The sequence below is a fragment of the Bos taurus genome, chromosome 2, assembly GCF_002263795.3.
Source record: "Bos taurus isolate L1 Dominette 01449 registration number 42190680 breed Hereford chromosome 2, ARS-UCD2.0, whole genome shotgun sequence".
NCBI lineage: Eukaryota > Metazoa > Chordata > Mammalia > Artiodactyla > Bovidae > Bos > Bos taurus.
Genome location: NC_037329.1, coordinates 122299711 through 122320150, shown reverse-complemented (window position 1 = coordinate 122320150; position 20440 = coordinate 122299711). Strand labels below are relative to the sequence as shown.

Sequence of the window (20440 nt, the reverse complement as noted above, 5' to 3'; positions counted from 1 at the left end):
CTGAATTTAAACCTTTTGGCCATCTGTCTGTCATGCAAACTCAGAAGGACAGTGTGAGCTGTAATTAGTGTGGTCTAATAATTACTTGTTTATAAGACTTCCCTCCCTGTAGTTCATCCAAATGATGGATGTGGAGGAAAAAAAAAAAAAAAAAGAACCAAAAAGAGAGAAGAAAACTTAAATCTATGAGCCTGTCTTTAGTAGAAAACTTCAAAATACACTTCAATTTGGACCAAAACAAAAAAGAACATAGAGTTTACATACATTTTTAAACATACATAGAGTTTACATTTTTCGTAATACCTGACACCAGGCTATGTGAGGAAGAGTGAGAAAATGTTGGAGGACCCTGTTAACAGCAGCTCACTTGAGGGTCTGGGGGTCTCTTCAGACCACCGGAGTGATGTGCATGCACACTGAGACCTGCTCTTCTCCCAGAGGATGGCAGAGGAGACAGTCCTGAAAGAGACATTCAACAATGTTTGAGTGCCTAATATATACTAGGTCTGAGGGATGCAAGAGTTAGTAAATCAGATATAACTGACTTCAGTGGTGATGGAACTTGTGTAGAATATATATTCTATACAAGAGGAGATAAATAAGTAAGCAAACTAAAATAATTAAAAATAACTACAGGTTACAGTAAGTGCTATATAGTAGGGTCAAACGATGTGGAGGTTGATTTAGATAAAACAAAACAGACTTTTGAGTGGGTGGTGGTTGTATATGATCTGAGACCCAAAGGAAAAGGAGCCAGTCATGTGAAAAGTTGAGAAAAGCATATTGTAGGCAAAGAGAGTAGCTGATAAAGACCGCAAATTGTAGAGGCCTTCAAGTGCTGATGGAAGCAAAAGAAGACCAATGTGGCTAACGACTGTCTTCACATTTAAAGACACTGTTAGTTGACTTCATGTTTAAGAAGCTTTTAGACAAAGTCCAAAAGGAGATCTAGTCCACTGGAATGTTCTGAAATCCATTCTATGCTCATGGATCTCTGAACCGATTATTACACTGAACTATATTTAAAAAAATAGCTTTAATTTTTTGCCTGGTTACTTCCACAGGCCCCGGATTTCTGAGCAATTATTTTTGTCTTTCCCCTAAGGAGGGTCAAGAATGATAAGAAAACCATTTCCTGAAATGCCTTGCCATAGAATTTGCCTGTTATGCTTGTTAGTACCCAAAATGTTGACCGTTAGAGGAATTCAGTGTTAAATACATGATAAAAACATCCAATTCTTAGATAATTTTAGACCAGCAGTCCAAATGATGTACTTTGAGCTTTTGCCAATTTTCCTTTTGTGTTTTTCAGATGAAAAATGATAGGATAAAAGTATCCCTCTCCATGAAGGTTGTCAACCAAGGGACTGGAAAGGACCTTGATCCCAACAACGTTATCATTGAGTAGGTAAAAGGTTTAGAAAGGTTAAAATAACTTTTAAAACCACAGAATGATATAGTGAATCAGGCCCACCTTTAAACTCCACTGTTTGTAGACTGTGATATTAATAAATTATGTGCTCTTTGGTTTTTAGAGGTAGAAAGTGTTATGTGTGTGTGTGTGTGTGTGTGCTTAGTTATTTAGTCGTGTCTGACTCTTTGTGATCCCATGGACTATAGCCCACCAGGCTTCTCTGTCCATGGGATTTTCCAGGCAAGAATACTGGGGTTAGGTAGCCATTCCCTTCTCCAGCGTATCTTCCTGACCCAGGGATCGAACCCAGGTCTCCTGCATTGATGGCAACTTCTTTACCATCTGAGCCACCAAGGAAGCCCAGAAAGTGTTGTAGCAAACACTAAGATGAAATGCAAGCATGCAGCTCCTAGCATAGAAGTTTCCTTCCCTTATTCTTTTTCTGCAGCTCCTAGCATAGAAGTTTCCTTCCCCTTATTCTTTTTCTGCTTCTGCCCTTTAACCAGTTAGCCAAAAAGCATTCATCATGAGGTACTTGTTAATTGCCTTTCCCCTAGCTCTGGGACTGAAAAAAGGCAGAGACCACGTACAAGGGACAACTCCAGTGGGGTTTTAGACTCCTGCATCTTGGGATGTGCTGTGTCCTGAACACAACACCTTACTTTCACTAGCTCTTCTGACTTTTCATTTAGGAATAGAAGATTTTCTGTGTAGGATACTGTCTGGTGATACACAGAATTTGCTGTCTCAGAATCTTTCTTGAATACAAGCATAGCTCTGAGATCCTGTGGTTTCAGTTCCAGACCGCCACATAAAGCAAATGCCTTAATAAAGTGAGTCACATGAATTTTTTGATTTCCCAGTGCATACAAAAGTATACTGTAGTCTATTAAGTGTGCAATATCAGTGTCTAAAAAGCAATATATATACCTTAATTAAAAAATATTTTATTACTAAAAAGTGCTGAAATGATGATAATAGTAGCATCAGAGATCACTATAACAAATGAAATAATAATGGTGATAAAAAAGTTTGAAACACTGCCAAATTACCTTATTTGATACTGAGACATGAAGTGAGCAAATACAGTTGGAAAAATAATGCCAGTAGACTTGCTCAATTCAGAGTTGCCTTCAAATTGTAGAAAACACAGGATCTGTGAAGCTCAGTAAAACTAGGGTGTGCCGGAGAAGGCAATGGCAGCCCACTCCAGTACTCTTGCCTGGAAAATCCCATGGATGGAGGAGCCTGGTGCACGGCAGTCCATGGGGTTGCTAAGAGTCGGACATGACTGAGCGACTTCACTTTCACTTTTTACTTCATGCATTGGAGAAGGAAATGGCAACCCACTCCAGTGTTCTTGCCTGGAGAATCCCAGGGACGGAGAAGCCTGGTGGGCTGCCGTCTATGGGGTCGCACAGAGTCGGACACGACTGAAGCGATTTAGCAGCAGCAGCAGCAGCAGTGATTTCTAGGGCTTCCCTGATAGCTCAATTGGTAAAGAGTCCGCCTGCAATGCAGGAGACCCCAGTTTGATTCCTGGGTTGGGAAGATCCGCTGGAAAAGGGATAGGCTACCCACTCCACTATTCTTGGGCTTCCCTGTGGCTCAGCTAATAAAAGAGTCTGCCTGCAGTGCGGGAGACCTGGGTTTGATCCCTGGATTGGGAAGATCCCTTGGAGAAGGGAAAGGCTACCCACTCCAGTATTCTGGCCTGGAGAATTCCGTGGACTATATAGCCTATGGGGTCGCAAAGAGTTGGACACGACTGAGGGACTTTCACTTCACAAGTGGTTTCTAATTAGGGGTTCCTAGATCCTTAATATCCCTTGAAGGAGGCTGAGGGGTTTATGAACTGTTTTCAGTGTTTCAGAAAGCCAACTAAAATCATATGTTTATCCTCAGGTTAACCATGACATTATTTTGTTGCTTCTTACATAAAATATCACATTGTTTATTTCATGCTAATTTGGTGCTCTTAGTGGCCATCATGTTATTTAATTTTTTTAAATAAGGAAAAAAAAGTGTTGTTTGAGTGGGGTCTGGCAATGCAGTGTTTGGAAGCCCTTCTGAAAAAAAATAATTTTGAATATGAAGGACGGGAAGTAATATTTATTGAATACATATTATATGTCAGACTTATGCAAGGTGATTCATGCACATTAATGTGTCTAATTCTTATAACAACCTGCAAAGTGGGTGTTATTTCCATTTTACTTTATTTTCTTAGTTTCTAGCTTGATACTTGGTAATAACTTGCCGGGGATTGTGTAACAAGTTATGGTGGGTTGAATCCAGGTCTCTCTGGTGTTAAAACTAATATTGTTTTCCCCACATGATGCTTCCAGGTGTTGCATGTGACTTACGGAGTTTTTCATATTATTGTAGTTTAGTCTGTAAATGTTGACAGGTTTGTAGGGCTGATTTTTTTGTTTTTTGGTAGGGCTAATTATTGACAAATACTTTACATTTGAAATTTTTTATAATTCTGAGCCCAGAAATGTTAGTGTGATTGCATTGTAATAAATTACTTCTGCTCCAAAGAATCCTGTCTATACAGACACATTAAAAAGCAGTGAAATTTCCTAAAGCCACTCTTATAAGGGTAAAAATACAAAACAAGATAAAAGAGCTGCATCTGTTTCTTACAACGAGGGAATAAAATTGGAAGGAAGGGACCCCTTGGTTTTATGTTGTACATGTTTCTATATATGGGCTATTTCTAGTAATGACCAAGTGGCTGAACAGTAACTTTTGTTGTAAACTATTTATAGTCTGCATCTAGGAAAGAAGCATGGTGTAGTGGAATGATGACAGGTTTTAGAGTTAGACTTGAATCAGGAAGAGCCCTAGTTCTGCATGACCCTGAAGAGGTTACCTAGCCTCTCTGAACCTCAGTGAAGGTATATCTTCACTGTACCAAGTGACTGGCACCTACATCTTGGTGTAATAGAAATGATGGTATGGTTTAAATGAAATTTTGTTTAGAAAGAACCTTAACTTAGAAGGGAACGGAAAGGCTGCCCACTCTAGTATTTTGGCCTGGAGAATTCCATGGACTGTATAGTCCATAGGGTCACAAAGAGTCAGATATGAGTGAGAGACTTTCACTTTCAGCTTATTGTCTAATCTATAGTAGAAATTTAACATATAACAACTACATGTAGTTGTTGTTTTAAAATATTTCTTCATTTTTCCTCTAGTATCTGAGATTATCATACCTTTTCTTTTGTTTTTTATTTTTTGGCCATTCTGCATGCCATGCAGGGATCTTAGTTCCCTGACCAGGAATCGAACTCATGCCTCCTGCCGTGAAAGCATGGGGTCTTAACCGCTGGACTACCTGGGAAGTCCCCCACACTCTTTCTTTTGAAAAATATATAAAAGCCATGAGGCAGAGGCCACATCTTATCTTTCTTGTCTCACATAATGCTTGATGTTTAGTAGTTGTTTAGTTAGTGTATCCATTTACTTATTATTTGACAAATATTTATTGGGCTCCTATTCTATTTGAAGTACAATGGCAATACCAAGGTTTCTGTCTAAGGACCTTACTGCCTAGTGTAATGAAGTAATTATGCAAATAACTTTGATACAAGGCTGCTGCTGCTACTGCTAAGTCGCTTCAGTCGTGTCCGACTCTGTGCGACCCCATAGACGGCAGCCCACCAGGCTCCCCCGTCCCTGGGATTCTCTAGGCAAGAACACTGGAGTGGGTTGCCATTTCCTTCTCCAATGCATGAAAGTGAAAAGTGAAAGTGAAGTCGCTCAGTCATGTCCGACCCTCAGCGACCCCATGGACTGCAGCCTTCCAGGCTCCTCCGTCCATGGGATTTTCCAGACAAGAGTACTGGAGTGGGGTGCCATTGCCTTCTCCTGATACAAGGCAACATGTAATAAATATTAAAAGAGTGGTTTAAAGGAAGGATTCTAGGAAATATCCTGAAGAGGAAGAGTTGATATCAGGCCTTGATGGTCAAAGAAGAGGGGACAGTTGAGCTAAGTCTTGAAGACTAGGTAAGATTTTGTCAGGCAGCAGAGGAAAGTATTCCAGGCAGAAGGAACAGTTTGAGGAAAGGCATGAGGCAGGAAAGCATGTGGCACATTCAAGAGTCTTGTTTAAGGAAAGAAGAGGGTATGCTTAGGTACAAGAATGTAGGGCTTGAAAGATAGTTTGGAGTCAGATTGTGGGCAGCTTTGCATATCAGTCAAAGAATATGAATGTTTTTAAAGCCTTTGAGTGGGAGAGACTCTCCAGGTACCCCATTCTCTGGCTTTACCCTTTAGGCTCAATATCTTCATGTTGTCTCCAGCTGCCCACAGCTTGACAACTACCTTTCATTCTCCATCAAAATCTAGTGGTCTTATATTTCATTCCCTCAGGCCCCAAAGTATTGAATATTAACAAGGTCATCTAATAAGTGAATCTGCAAATGGAAAAGGGCTAAATACAGTTTCCAGTTGGGTTTAACCAGCATAGTATAGTCTTTAGAAAGAGAGTTTATGTATGACCACACTGTAATTATCCGTTTACAAATATATATATATATATATATCTACCATGTCCTATCACTTTACTATACTCCTCACATCATTAGTACTAGTGTTTGCTTCTTATTAGTTAAACTTAAAAATGAAAGATTAATCCAACTATGTGTGCTGGAGACCAGTAAATGAATTATTACTGTTTAAGTGAAATGTACTGAAGCCTAAACTAGCTTGATGGCAATAAGGACAGAAAGAGAGTGAGTGCCATATTTGTTGAATTGAGTGTTAGGTGGGACGTATGATTTGGCTTATGGTGTGTTTGAATCCACAGAGGATTGGAATTGATTATAATGAGGGTTTGCTTAGGCTGCAACTCACAGCCACTTGAAACTGAGCTCTACAAATGACATCTGAAAGCAATGGAGTTTTTGTGACTGTTCAAGTTATGTCCCCAAGAACCTGCCTTGTTTTCTTAAATTTAATTTTATTGCAGCGAGAACATTTAACATGAGATCTACCCTCTTAACAAATATTTAAGTGTATAATACAGTATTGTTGACTATAGGTACAGTGCTGTGCATTAGATCGCTAGAACTTACTCATCTTCCTTAATTGAAACTTTATATCCTAGGTAAGTAACTCACTATTTACTTCTTCACGCTCCTCACCTTGGAGTTTGTTCCTCAAGCTTCACTCTTTGAATGGACGCTCTCCTGTGACCCATACCAGACAGCTGACCTTCTATCATTTGAGTAAGATTCTTCTAGGGCACAAGCTAGGGATATGAACAGACTTTAGAACTTAAACCATATGCTTGTGTGGTCTGTCCCAGCTGGGAAGCCACTAGTCACATAGGTGATTTAAATGTGAATTATCTGAAAGTAAATAAAGTTTACCATCTAACTCCTCAATCACAAACCACATTTGAAGTGCTCATTAGCCATAGACACAAAGTCAGACGTAGTCAGCAGTACAGACATATTTATAACTTTACATCTTTGCTTTTTTTTTTTGACAACAGTATGCTAGATGGTGTGCTGTCTGCTCAGATATGGAAAAGAATTTAACATAGACTTTACTTTTCAAGTCCTGGTTGTGATAAGGTTGTTGTTTAGTTGCTAAGTTGTGTCCAACTCTTTGTGACCCCATGGACTACAGCACTCTAGGCTTCCTTGTCCTTCACTATCTCCCAGAGTTTGCTCAAATTCATGTCCATTGAGTTGGTGATGCTATCTAACCATCTCATCCTCTGCAGCTCCCTTCTTTTGCCTTCCATCTTTCCCAGCATCAGGGTCTTTTCCCATGAGTTGGCTTTTTGCATCAGGTTGTGGAATAAAGGGTGAGGCAAAATATAAACAAATTGGTAAAATAAAGTGAGTAGTAACTTTGCCTGTGGTAACAGGGAGCATTTTATAGAAGATGCGATATTTGAGCTGAACTTTGAAGAATGAATGGGATAGAATATGGAGTATCTTGATCCTCTTTGTTTCCTTTCTTGAGCCCACATAGCCCATAAAACTTGACTATAATCTGTGAAGTGAGTAGCTTTGTTCTGCTTTGATTAACCTGCATTGCTTTGGGTAATGTGGCTCTTTTTTCACAATATTTCTCTACTTTTGCTGGACTCTGGAGAGACCTGCTAGTGAACAGTTGGAAAAGCCTAGGTGAAGTCAGAGTTCAAAGTTAAAGACATTAAGGTAAAGAAAAATATTTTGGATAAAGAACAAAGAAATTTCAGCAAGCATCCATTGATGTGTTGCTTGCCAAGCCCTGGGCTGAGGTGCCAGGGAACCAAAGACAAGATATTTTTAAACAGGCCTGGATCTAGAAAGAAATAACTATGTGGTGTGATATGTGCTAGGATTGAAGTGTATATAGGATGCAGTTTGAGTCTGAAAGGAAGAGTGATCAGGGATGATACTCTTCAGTTAAACATTGTCTAAGAAAACTCTGTGTAGGTCCTGTGTATTATAGTAAAGGTAGTAAAAGCTGAGACAGCTGGGGCACTTCGGCTCTGCTGGTAGCAGTGCAATTGGTAAACACACTGTATGGCAGTGTCTACTGAGACAGATGCCCTGTAACTCAGTAGTTACAGTCCTACCTGGAATTAGGCATTTCCCAAAAGAAATGCACGTACATATACAAGTTCACCAAAAGACATGTGCTAGAAAGTTCGCAGAAGCACTCTGATAGTAGAAATCACTCAAATATTCATCAACGGAAAAATGCTTTACAGCAATGAGAATGAATGATCCACAGCCACACACAACACTTAGATGGATCTCACAAAGCAGTGAAAGGAGCCAGATACAGAAGGGTCCTTGCTCTGATTCTCTTGATATAACTTAGAAAAATATGTAAAACTAGTCTGTTCTGTTAGGAACTAGAATAGTGGTTGTTCTTGGAGGAGGCACAGTGGCTAGAGCGGCTTCTGTGGTGTTGGTGATGTTCTGTTTCTCTGAGGAATGATTATGTGGATATTTCAAATTGTAAAAAATCAGTCAAGCTGTATACTTGTGAGTACTTTTCTGTGTGTATTTTATTATTTGATCATATATTTAGAATTTTTTAAAAGTGTTATGGGACTATGAACAAAGAGATTAATTCTGGCTGAGGGACTTAGGGAGGAGAGTTTGATAGGAGGAGCAATAACTGAGCCAGCCTTGAAATGTTTGGGTGTAGTTAGGCGGTGAGGTGGGAGTAAAGAGGGGAAACAAAGCATTTCAGGAAGAGGGAGGGGCCTAAGCAAAAGCAGTGAACCATCTGGGGAAGGTAAAATAGTGTGGTTTGGCTAGAGCATATTGTACAAGTAAAGGTGAGGCCAGAAAAGTAGGTTAGAGACAGCCTATGAGAGGCCTTGAATACCAGCATAAGAAATTTGGACTTGATTTTTTAAGAAATCTTTGATGGTCACCAAGAGTGACCTTGTAAGGGTTGTAGGGGACCTAGCAAGGTGAGTAATTGTATCTTTATCCCCTGTGCACGAGTAAGATGAAATCTAGTCTTATTCATAGTAATTAATTCAGAGCCTTGTCCTGAATGAAAAAACTGTCTAGTTCATGTTGTTGCTTTCACTGCCTATCTCCTTAGGCCCAGTGCTTTTCCTTTCTCCCTTCTACCCGCCAAAAACAAAACAAAAAACCAACATAGAGTATTAGCTAGTAATATCTGTGGCCACATCTCTTAAGAGGGCCAACAGTCAGTATCATTTCATTACAGGCAAGAAGAGAGGCGGAGGCGGTCCTTCCAGGATTACACTGGGCAGAAGATCACCCTCGAGGCTGTCCTGAACACCACCTGCAAGAAGTGTGGCTGTAAAGGTAAGGTGAAGCCTCTGCCCTTTCAATTTTATTCTCCTTGTGGATGAACCCTTTACAGGATGAGGGAGGCCACCTAGTGTGCCTTTAGATCACCCTGGGTTTTAGCCAAGTGTTGGCCTCACCTGCTTATCTGCTGCTCCTACTAGACTCACATCGGAGTTCATGACTTGTTGCTTTTTCTGTTTCCTTTTCTGAATGCTGGCCCTGCCGGGTACTACACTACCACCACTACTCCCCTCCCTCGCAGGCGATGCCTCCCTGGGCAGGGCCCCCATGTACTATGACAGGAGGGGTAAGAGTGTTGGATTATTAACAATCTAAATTTCATCTCTAAGGACCATTATTGTTTGGTTGCAAAAACTAAGTGACTTGGAAATATATTCCTTAAGGATCCAAGTCAATCCTTTCTTGCTTATTTTACCTTTCTCTCTCTAACTTCTGAGTTCTGAATACAATATTTTTTTCATAGTAAAGAATAGTCTAGTCACTTCCTTTTAGCTTTGTTTCCTCAAGTTTCCTCCAGTCCTACTCAAATATTAAAGAGCCCTTTCAGCCTGACTTCCCTTGTTGGAACTATAATGAGAGGGATTGCCATCTTCTCATTTTCAGAGTGACCTCAATTTGTCACCAGGTCTCCCTAGCCTTTCATCTACTTTGCTCTCTTGACTTTTCTACAAGTGGTAGCAGATTTGTGTCCTGGTTGAGGTTGTGGGGTTTAAGTCCTGATTTATCATTAATGTAGAGGGAGGAAGGGAAAAATGAAATTGAGAGAACAAATACTTCCTTACAGATATTGTGGGATTGTTCCAGATATTTGGAAAACTTTATGCTGTATTCTCCTTCCAGGCACTATTCAGCTTCTGGACTCTTGAGTTGCAAAGTCTTATAGTTTACACATAGCTTTTTGATGATCTCATCAAATTCTTTGTGCCCCTAAGGCAGGGCCTACAAAAAGCTCACATAAAACCAGCTGTGTAGCGTCTGTTAAAGGGCCCCTTAATAGTAATGTAGGCGCAGGGAGAGTGAGGTTCTCTTACCTTCAACTTGTTTCCACCAGGTGTTACATGAGGCAGAAAAGAATAATGAAAGATGGAGTTTGGCCCAGGCAGGCCAAAAGTGGTTGGTTTGGGTGCAACAGAAAGAGCACAGGGCAGGGAGACATGAGACCCAGGGTAAGTTTTAGTTCTGCTGTCTGTGTGACCTTGAGGTACTTCTTTACTCTGGGCCTTCATATCTTCTGCAAATGCAGTGTTGGATTTGATGATCTCTCAGGCCTTGCCGGACCTGACAGACTGTGAATGTTGACTGCCCCTAGGTGACTTTGCTGTCTCTCTATGTGTTAGCTTGAATTTGAGTGCTGTGTTCTTGCCTGCTGCCTAAGAGCTATCTTCCTTTAGGGCTTCTTTGCCTGCCACTTGGCTCCCTCTGGTAAATATTCTGCTCTCTGGAGCAGCCTTTCATTGTCAGAAATAAGTTCCAGATAGACCTTTAAAACCAATGCAGAGTACGTGGGTTCAATCCCTGGGTTGGGAAGATCCCCTGGAGAAGGAAATGGCAACCGATTCTAGTATTCTTATATAGGAAATCCCACAGACAGAGGAGCCTGGCGGGCTACAGTCCATAGCTATGGTTGCAAAAGAATCAGACATGACTTAGCAGCTAAACAACAACAATAAGACCTTTAAAAATTACTCAACCCAGTTGCAAATGAGGGCAGCACAAGCCTATACCCTCACATTCTTTGCCATTTCCAAAGCAGTGCCAGCGTTTCCCACAGCTCTAGGACCAGCTGCCTGTCTAGCTCTGGTTGAGTGAGCAATGCCGTCAAGCTGCTCTGAATGCAGTAGCTGCTGTGAATGAACTTAGTAGTACCTCCTGAACCAGCCAGCCCTTCAGGAGCTTCTGGGGAAGATCCACCTGCTAAGGGGAGAGATCGCTTCTTCCCTCCCTACTTTTTCTACTTTTGTTCTGCAGGCCACTTTGCAAAGGATTGTTTCATGCAACCAGGTGGGACCAAGTATTCTCTGATACCTGACGAGGAAGAGGAGAAAGAAGAGGCAAAGTCAGCAGAGTTTGAAAAGCCTGACACCACGAGAAATTCTTCTAGAAAAAGAAAGAAGGTGAGTGCTATCTTGCTTTTATTTATCATATTTTTTTGAGTTTTAAAATAAAAATATACTTTTTGCGGAAATTTTAGAAATACTGAGATATGTAAAGAATGTTAGGATCTCTTGTAATCTTTCCACCCAGTGAGACTCTTAATATTCCTATATTTTTCTAGGTAAATATATACATAGATAAATATATAATGCTCTATGTAATTGTGTATATATATGATATGATTTGTATATCATATCACGTATATATATATGATTTTCACATATATATATGTGTTTACACATAAACGCACAATCATCATCTTGCTAGGTATAGTTTGTATCCTACTTTTTTCATATTTATCAAAAGCATTTTCTAGTAACCTAAAGTGTTCTTGTGCGTGTTAGTTGCTCAGCTGTGTCCGACTTTTTGTAACCCCATGGACTGTAGCCTGCCTGGCTCCTCTGTCCATGGGATTCTCCAGGCAAGAATACTGGAGTGGTAGTCATTCCCTTCTCTAGGGGATCATCCCAACCTAGGGATCAAACCCAGGTCTCCTGCATTGCAGGCAGGTTCTTTACCATCTGAGCCACCAGGGAAGCCCTAAATATTCTTAAAAACTTGATTAAAGAGCACCATACGATACTCTACCCTATGGCTAAATGATGGTTCATTTAATTGTATTTTTTGTGGGATATTTTTGAATACTTCAGCCTAGTCTTTGGCCAAGTCTGTTATTCCTTTATTTAGATAAATTCCTAAGTAAGATTGCTGAATAAGGGCTTTAAGACTCTCTATACATCTTATCAAATTGTCTTTCTAAAAAGTACTTATTTTGCACCCAGCAGTGCATAAGAGTGCCTGTCTCACTGCGTTGTATCTTCCGTCTATACAATTCATAAAACAGACATTACTGTAGTGCAGAAAAAAACCCAGTGCATTTGTAGCATACAGCACAGAGAGGAAATGGGAAGAAAAAAAAACACAACTATGCTATAATTAGGTCAGAAATAGTTGTTCTCATATAGTGTAGTGTTTTTTTAGTTGTGGCCAGTTATTAAGTTTTGGAGTTTTCTTTGGTTTTGTTTTGTTTTAAAGCTTTAGCAAACTTTTATTAAGTGGTCATTTTGTTCCAGGCATTGCAAACCTAGGAACATAAAAACTCTGATAAAGTCCTTGCCCTCAGTGGGCGTTATTTAAAAATTTAAGTATTTTCTTCATTTTTTGGACAAGGAAAAAGGCCCATTGTACCATTATTAAGAATTAGCCCAATATATGGGTGATAATTTATCAATCTGTATATTTTTTCCCTGGGTGATCACATCCCTTCTAAGACTTCAGCTGCCCTGACAACTTTGACATCACTAAGTAATATCCCAGTGGTACCTCAAACTCTGGCTTGGAGCCAGTCAGACATAGTATAAGACCTTTCTGTGCTATTTGCTAACATCAGTAACTGACAAAGTAGGATTGTTGTGGATCTTTGATAAATGTGCTCCTTGCAGAGTGATGCCCAGCTTCTCAAATTAGATATAAAGCACTGATAAGTTTTTAATTAATGTTAACTGTCACGACTATCATGAGCTCTTCTTTGGCCCTCCTCCCTATACACACACTCCTACCCCAAGCCCCATAAAAATACAACCACTAAAACCCTTGTTGCTTGTATTTCTAGTTTTAATGACAGCAATAACCTTCCAGTCTCCAAGAAAGAAACAATGTGCAATTAATTTTTTTCTCCTTTCTATCCTGTACATAGTCAGTCACCAAGTCCTGTCTGTGGTGCCTTATAATATCTCAATTCTCTTCCTTCTTCCCCCTCCCACTACTACTGTGTATTTTTTGCTCCTTACCTCTCTCACTTATATTCAGACTGTGAACTAGCCCAAGGAGATTTAAAAAAAAAAATTTTTTTTAAATATTTGGTTTCCCTGGGTCTTCCTTGCTGCATGCAGGTTTTCTCTAGTTGCAGTGAGTGGGGCTACTCTTGATTTGCAGTGTGCAGGCTTCTCCTGTTGCTGAGCATAGGCTCTAGGTGTGTGGGCTTCAGTAGTTGTGGCACAGGGGCTCATTAGTTGTGGCTCGTGGGCCCTAGAGCACAGGCTCAATATTTGTGGCGCATGGGCCTTAGTTGCCTGTGGCATGTGGAATCTTCCCAGACCAGGAATCGAACCCGAGTCCCCTGCATGGCAGGCAGATTCTTGTCCACTGTACCACCAGGGAAGTCCCAGCCCATGGAGATTTTTAAAATACATGTTTCCCTTCTACCTCTTGAGTACCAAGTTCACAGGGCCTGGGTCTGGACATCTGATTTTTTTGGGGAAAAAAAAAACAAAAAACCCTTATCTCACTGCTTGACTCTCTTTTGCCCTCTGCTTTAACTCTGAATGTGGACTGCTCTGAGGCTGTGGCTGTTGTATTTCTCCCTTCTCTTCTGTAACTGTTGTTGTTCAGTGGCTAAATCTTGTCCAACTCTTTGCAACCCCATGGACTGCAGCACGCCAGACTTTCTTGTCTTTCATTATCTCTTGGACTTTGCTCAAATTCATGTCCATTGAGTTGGTGATGTTATATCTTATCTGTCATCTCATCCTCTGTCATCCGCTTCTCCTTTTGCCTTCAGTCTTCCCCAGCATCCTGATCTTTTCCAGTGAGTCAGCTCTTTGCATTAGGTAGCCAAAGTATTGGAGCTTCAGCTTCAGCGTCAGTCCTTAAAACGAATATTCAGGGTTGATTTCCTTTAGAATTGAATGGTTTGATCTCATTGCTGTCCAAGGGACTCTCAGGAGTTTTCTCCAGCACCATAGTTTGAAAACATCAATTCTTCAGTACTCAGCCTTTATGGTCCAACTCTCACATCCATACATGACAACTGGAAAAACCATAGCTTTGACTCTGCAGACCTACAGACCTTTGTTGCCAAAGTGATGTCTCTGCTTTTTAATTTCTGCTGTCTAGGTTTGTCATAGCTTTCTTTCCAAGGAGCAAGTATCTTTTAATTTCATGGCTGCAGTCACTGTCCATAGTGATTTTGGAGCCCAAGAAAATCAAATCTATCACTGCTACTTTTTCGCCTTCTGTTTGCCAGGGAATAATTTCTTTCTGCATTGCTTTGTAGTTTTCATTATTGTAGAATTATTACTAATGTAGAATTATTACTATTTTTGCCTCCCTGGCTAAGTTTATTCCTAAGTATTTTATTCTTTTTGATCCTATTATAAATGGAATTGTTTTCTTAATTCCTTTTCAGATTGCTAGTTGTTAGTGTATAGAAATGAAACTGATTCTTGTATGTTGATTTTGTATCCTGCAACTTTTCTGAATTCATCGATTAGTTCTAATAGTTTTTTGTGGACTCTTTAAAGATTTTTTACATAAAGATTATATCTATAGACAGATAATTTTACTTCTTTAGTAGAGCTTGATTTTAAACTGAATTCTATTTATATGTTGCAGGGATTTTTTTCATTCTCTTTTAACCTTTTAGAGTTTAAATGGTGTTTGTCAGATTCCTAAAATGGTTCTGTGGTTTTCTCACTGCTGTGGGTCTTTGGGTGTTTTTGTGTTGCTTAATACAGCTGGTACAATTAGTTATTGCTTTGTTTCTAAAGCTGCTTTGAGATGTGTATTTTAGTTCTCCAAAATAATTATTAAGGATCTGCTAGGTATGAGGCTCTTTATGACCTGCTTAGTCAACCCATTATCCAACCTTCCGTTGCTCTTCACTTAGTAGAGAAATAGTCTGATGAACGGTGGCAGTAACAGTCATCATACCTACTACTTTTTAAAGTGCCTTTGTGTATATGAACTTCTGACTCATGAGTCCTCTTTGATTAAAAAGTGCTTCTAAGGGAATTGACACGGTAAAATCTCCCCCCTTGGTGCCCATTGTTTCTACCAAGAAAGCAGCTAGCACCATTGTCTTCGCACCTTGTCGTTAATCCCTTCATTATCTTTTATGCCATACATTTGTTTAGTATTTAAAATTTATAAAATATCTTAATTTTTTTCCTTTTCCTTTTTGGGGGCACTCTGCATGCCATGTGGGATCTTAGTTAACCGACCGGGAATCAAACCAGTGCCCTCTGTAGTGAAAGTGCTGAGTCTTAACCACTAGACCACCGGGGAAGCCTTGTACAAAAATCTAGTATGCATTGGTTTAATTCAGTGCTATACCTATTCATGACAGTTTTCATCCCAGTGTCTGAAGATTGCAAGTTATTTTTTTGGCCGTAATTAGAACAAGAGGAACCTCTGTGTTGCAAATGGAAATGGGCCATGAAGAGGCTAGTAAAATAGGTATAGAGGCTTTTACAGTGAAGCCCTGGATACTCTTTCCATGAACCTGTGGTCTGTGCTTTGCTAGCCTCTTTCACTTATCATATACCATCATGGGTCTTTCTAAATCAGGCTCTATTATGAGGAAGCATCTACCTTGGGGTTGGCTGCCCGCTTATTATAGTGAAGTTTAGCTATATTTGATCCAGAATATAATTTTCATCTTTTGATTCGGCTACTATAATTACTCTCTGCTGTACTATATATAGAAAACAGAAATAGAAAGCCATCCCTTGGCTGCAGTGCTGGCTCTGTTCTATTATCCAGAGAATTTCTGGTGCCTACCTTCGAGAGAGGTTGCCAGTCCTGGGCCCGATCTGCTGGAGCACAGAGGGTCATCCAGTGTAGTCCACTCAAAAGCCTTCTATGATTCCCCTTTTTCTATGGAAAAGTCTGAGTTCCTTTAAGACTTTTCATGATTTGTCCAACATCACAATATCATCTCTTTACCAGTCCCTTCTGTCACATACTCTACTCCAACCTCATTCATTAAAAGAATTTCTATTATATGCCAAGCTCTGTTCTAGTCATTGCAGGTACAGTAGTGACCAAACAGGTAAAATTCATGGCACTTTCTTTCTAATGAGGGTTACAGACAATGAACTTAGTAAGTAAATACTAACATTTCAAGTACTGATAAGTCCTGTGTGTTGTGTGTTAATCTGCTCAGTTGTGTTTGACTCTTTGCGACCTCATAGACTGTATCCCGCCAGGCTCCTCTGACCATGGGATTCTCCAGGCAGAATACTGGAGTGGGTAGCTAGTCCTTTATCCAGGAGATCTTCCCAACCCAGGGATCAAACTTGAGTCTCTAGCACTGCAGGCAGGTTCTTTGCTGTCTGAGCCACCAGGGAAGCCCGATAGGTGCTATGGATAAAATTAATTTGGTTATGAGAGATAGGGAATGGTAGAATGGGGTAAGGAAATAGGTGACTTCCCATTCTAGACAGGACTTCCCATTCTAGACTTCCCATTCTTCGCATGAGGCTTTTCTCAGAAAGCATCATTTGAGTTGATCTTTGAAGGAAGTGAGAAAGCAAGCTACTCAGAGAAGTGGTGAGTGAGCCCTTCAACAGGTATGATAGCTAGGTATTGGGAATGAACTTGGCCTTTTTAAGGAACAGCAAGGAGGCCAGTATAGGAAGTGAATGAATTAAAGGAAACCAGGGCCTTATATGAGAATATGAGGACCTCAACTTTCACTTAGAATGAGATGGTTGTCATTAGGGGTTTTGAGTAGAGGGATGACATGATCTTGGAGAAGGCAATGGCACCCCACTCCAGTACTCTTGCCTGGAAAATCCCATGGAAGGAGGAGCCTGGTGCACTGCAGTCCATGGGGTCGCTAAGAGTTGGACACGACTGAGTGACTTCACTTTCACTTTCATGCATTGGAGAAGGACACGGCAACCCACTCCAGTGTTCTTGCCTGGAGAATCCCAGGGACGGGGGAGTCTGGTGGGCTGCTATCTATGGGGTCGCTAAGAGTCGGACACGACTGAAGTGACTTAGCAGCAGCAGCATGACATGATCTGACTTCTCTTTTAAGTGAATTATTCTGGCTACTGTATGGAAATGATGATGGAAACATGAGAGATGATGGAGGCTTCTACTAGAAGTAGAAGTAGTGGAGGTGGTGAGAAGGGAGTTGAAGTGTGGATATATTTTGAAGGCAGAGCTGACAGAATTTGTTGAGTGATCAGATGTAAGATAAGGAAGAGAACAATTGAAGATGACTGCAAGGTTTTGGGTTAACTGAGCTAAGAGAAGGAATGCAGAAGTAGGTTTGGGAATGGAGAGCAGTTGGGTTTAGTTTGAGTTGTCATCAATGAAAATGGGAGAGAAAACTGGAGGGGCAGGAGAGTAGGTTTGGGAGGGGTAAGGCATAGAAGCCTATCAGGTACACACATGGATGTGTAGAGTGAGCAGTTAGATGTGTAGTTTTGGAGGTCAAAGGAAAGGCTCAGGTGAGATATAAATTTGGGAGCCATCTATAGATAGATGGTATTTGAGTTCATATATGAGATTGCCTGGAGAGTAAATATAGGGAAGAGAACAGGTTTGAGGACTTGAGCCCCAGAGTGTTTCAATTTTTAGAGGTTATGGAGCAAGGGAGTCTGAAAAAGAACAGCTAGGGAAGTTGGTGGAGAGTGAGAGAATGTGGCGGAAGTTAAGTGAGGAGTGTATTTTATGGAAAATCAGATCAGATCAGATCAGTTGCTCAGTCGTGTCCGACTCTTTGCAACCCCATGAATCACAGCACACCAGGCCTCCCAGTCCATCACCAACTTCCCGGAGTTCACTCAGACCCACGTCCATCGAGTCAGTGATGCCATCCAGCCATCTCATCCTCTGTCGTCCCCTTCTCCTCCTGCCCCCAATCCCTCCCAGCATCAGGGTCTTTTCCAATGAGTCAACTCTTCGCATGAGGTGGCCAAAGTATTGGAGTTTCAGTTTCAGCATCATTCCTTCCAAAGAAATCCCAGGGCTGATCTCCTTCAGAATGGACTGGTTGGATCTCCTTGCAGTCCAAGGGACTCTCAAGAGTCTTCTCCAACACCACAGTTCAAAAGCATCAATTCTTCGGTGCTCAGCCTTCTTCACAGTCCAGCTCTCACATCCATACATGATAGACTGTGTCAAATGCAGCTGATCGATCAAGTAAATGAGGCCTAAGGATTAACCATGAATTTGGCCGTGTGGAGATCATTGGTAACTTTGACAAGACTGGTTTCAGTAGAGTGGTGTTAACCAGCTTAACAATTTTAACCTGGTTAAAATTGCTTAGGAGGGTTTTGTTTTGTTCTTTAATGGGAACTATAAGAGCACATTTGTTTACTGCTGGGAATGAGCCACTAAAGAAGGAAAATTTGATGCAGAAAAGAGGGGACAATTCTTGGACTGATGCCTTTGAGTAAGAAAGAAGTGATGGGACCCAGTACATGGTAAATAAGCCACATGGGAGCTTTCAAGCATTTACCTTATCTGTCTTCCCTCTGTCTGGAAGACCCTCACTTCCCTTCTTCCATCAGCATTACCACCATACTCCACCTGCCAAAGCCATATTCATCTTTTAGAAGTACAACGCATTACCTATCCTTCATGAGACCATTCCAGATTCCTCAGATATAATTGATTTCTTTCCCTTATGTGTCTGTGGTATGTTGCTTGTACTTTTCTTACATCACTTCCATGGACTGCTTAGTATCTTAATTAGTGTTTCTCCTTGATTAGTGTGTACCTTGAAGGCTTCTGATCCCTGATTTCTAACGTCATTCAAGTATTACAAGAGACAAATTAGTAGATATTCCTGGCTTATAGAAGGTACTCAACAAATATTTGTTGAATGAGTGTACTGTATGGTTATAGGGAGTTAGTTATTCTTTCCCTTGTTTGACGAGGTTAGCTTAGGTTTGGAGGAATGGCGCCAGTCACTACTACTGAGCTACTAAATGTGTTTACTTTGCATCTGCTACTATGGCTTTAGCAGGTACTCTGTTTGTCTGAATTATATTAAAAATCTGTGTGTTCTTATCTCCTAAGCAACATTTCATGTAACTATGGCTTTCTAAAATGCTTTGTAGGTAGTAAAGTTCAGTAAATATTTGTGAGTTGATTAATAAACCTTTTCCTTCCAGTCTTACCCTTTACAAGCTTTGATAAATTGGGTCTTATAGGCAAATTCTAACCAGGAATCACCTTCCATCCTACTGTACAGAAATTCACCCTGGAGAATCAGTTTGAGAATCAGATTTTCTCTTGAGAATCAATCATTTCTCAAGAATAAGAGAATAAATAACCAGTGCTTTCTCAAGAGTGGTTCTTAAGAATAAATAGAAAAAGACTTCCCTGGTGGCACAGTGAATAGGAATCTGCCTGCCAGTGCAGGGGACATAGGTTTGATCCCTGGTCCGAGAAGTTTCCACATGCTGTGGGCAGCTAAGCCAAGGTGCCACAACTACCGAGCCTGCGCTCTAGAGCCTGCAAGCTGCAGCTGCTGGAGCCCACACACTCTGGGGCCCACAGACCACAACTAACGAGGCTCTGTGCTGCAACTACTCAAGCCTGTGCTTGGCAGCAGGAGAAGCCACCACAATGAGAAGCCTGCGCACCGCAACAAAGAGCAGATCCTGTTTATTGCAACTCGAGAAAGCCTGGGTGCAGAAACAAAGACCCAGTGCAACCAAAAAGAGAAAAGAATAAAAAAGAATATATGCTTGCTTGCTTCATTTCTGGCCAATCAGTGCCTTTGGGTTAAAAAATGCTAATTTAGGTGCTGCCTTTAATATACTGCTACTGCTAAGTCACTTCAGTCGTGTCCGACTCTGCGACCCCATAGACGGCAGCTCACCAGGCTCCCCCGTCCCTGGGATTCTCCAGGCAAGAACACTGGAGTGGGTTGCCATTTCCTTCTCCAGTGCAAGAAAGTGAAAAGTGAAAGTGAAGTCGCTCAGTCCTGTCCGACTCTTAGCGACCCCATAGACAGCAGCCCACCAGGCGCCCCCGTCCCTGGGATTCTCCAGGCAAGAACACTGGAGTGGGTTGCCATTTCCTTCTCCAGTGCATCAAAGTGAAAAGTGAAAGTGAAGTCACTCAGTCGTATCCGACTCTTAGCAACCCCATGGACTGCAGCCCACCAGAGTCCTCCATGCATGGGATTTTCCAGGCAAGAGTACTGGAGTGGGGTGCCATTGCCTTCTCCACCTTTAATATACACGGAGATATAAAAAACATCTCATTTGCTCAGTTGTGTCTGACTCTTTGCAACCCCATGGTCTGTAGC

The 20440-nt window shown here is 41.0% G+C and overlaps 1 protein-coding gene and 1 long non-coding RNA gene across 5 annotated transcripts in view; one reads left to right on the top strand and one right to left on the bottom strand.

The window, feature by feature from the left end:
* Nucleotides 1–20440, top strand: part of ZCCHC17 (zinc finger CCHC-type containing 17) — a 51607-nt gene that overhangs the window by 26792 nt on the left and 4375 nt on the right. For all 4 annotated transcript variants that reach the window (XM_005202977.5, XM_005202978.5, XM_024976586.2 and 1 more), the window contains 3 exon segments: nucleotides 1313–1404; nucleotides 9122–9222; nucleotides 11197–11342. In XM_005202977.5, the coding sequence (XP_005203034.1) occupies nucleotides 1313–1404; nucleotides 9122–9222; nucleotides 11197–11342 (339 nt within the window).
* On the bottom strand, nucleotides 178–20312 carry LOC112443306 (uncharacterized). Its single transcript, XR_003031650.2, has 2 exons — nucleotides 18638–20312; nucleotides 178–459 (listed from the first exon to the last, which is right to left on the bottom strand). It is a non-coding gene; the product is annotated as an uncharacterized lncRNA (long non-coding RNA).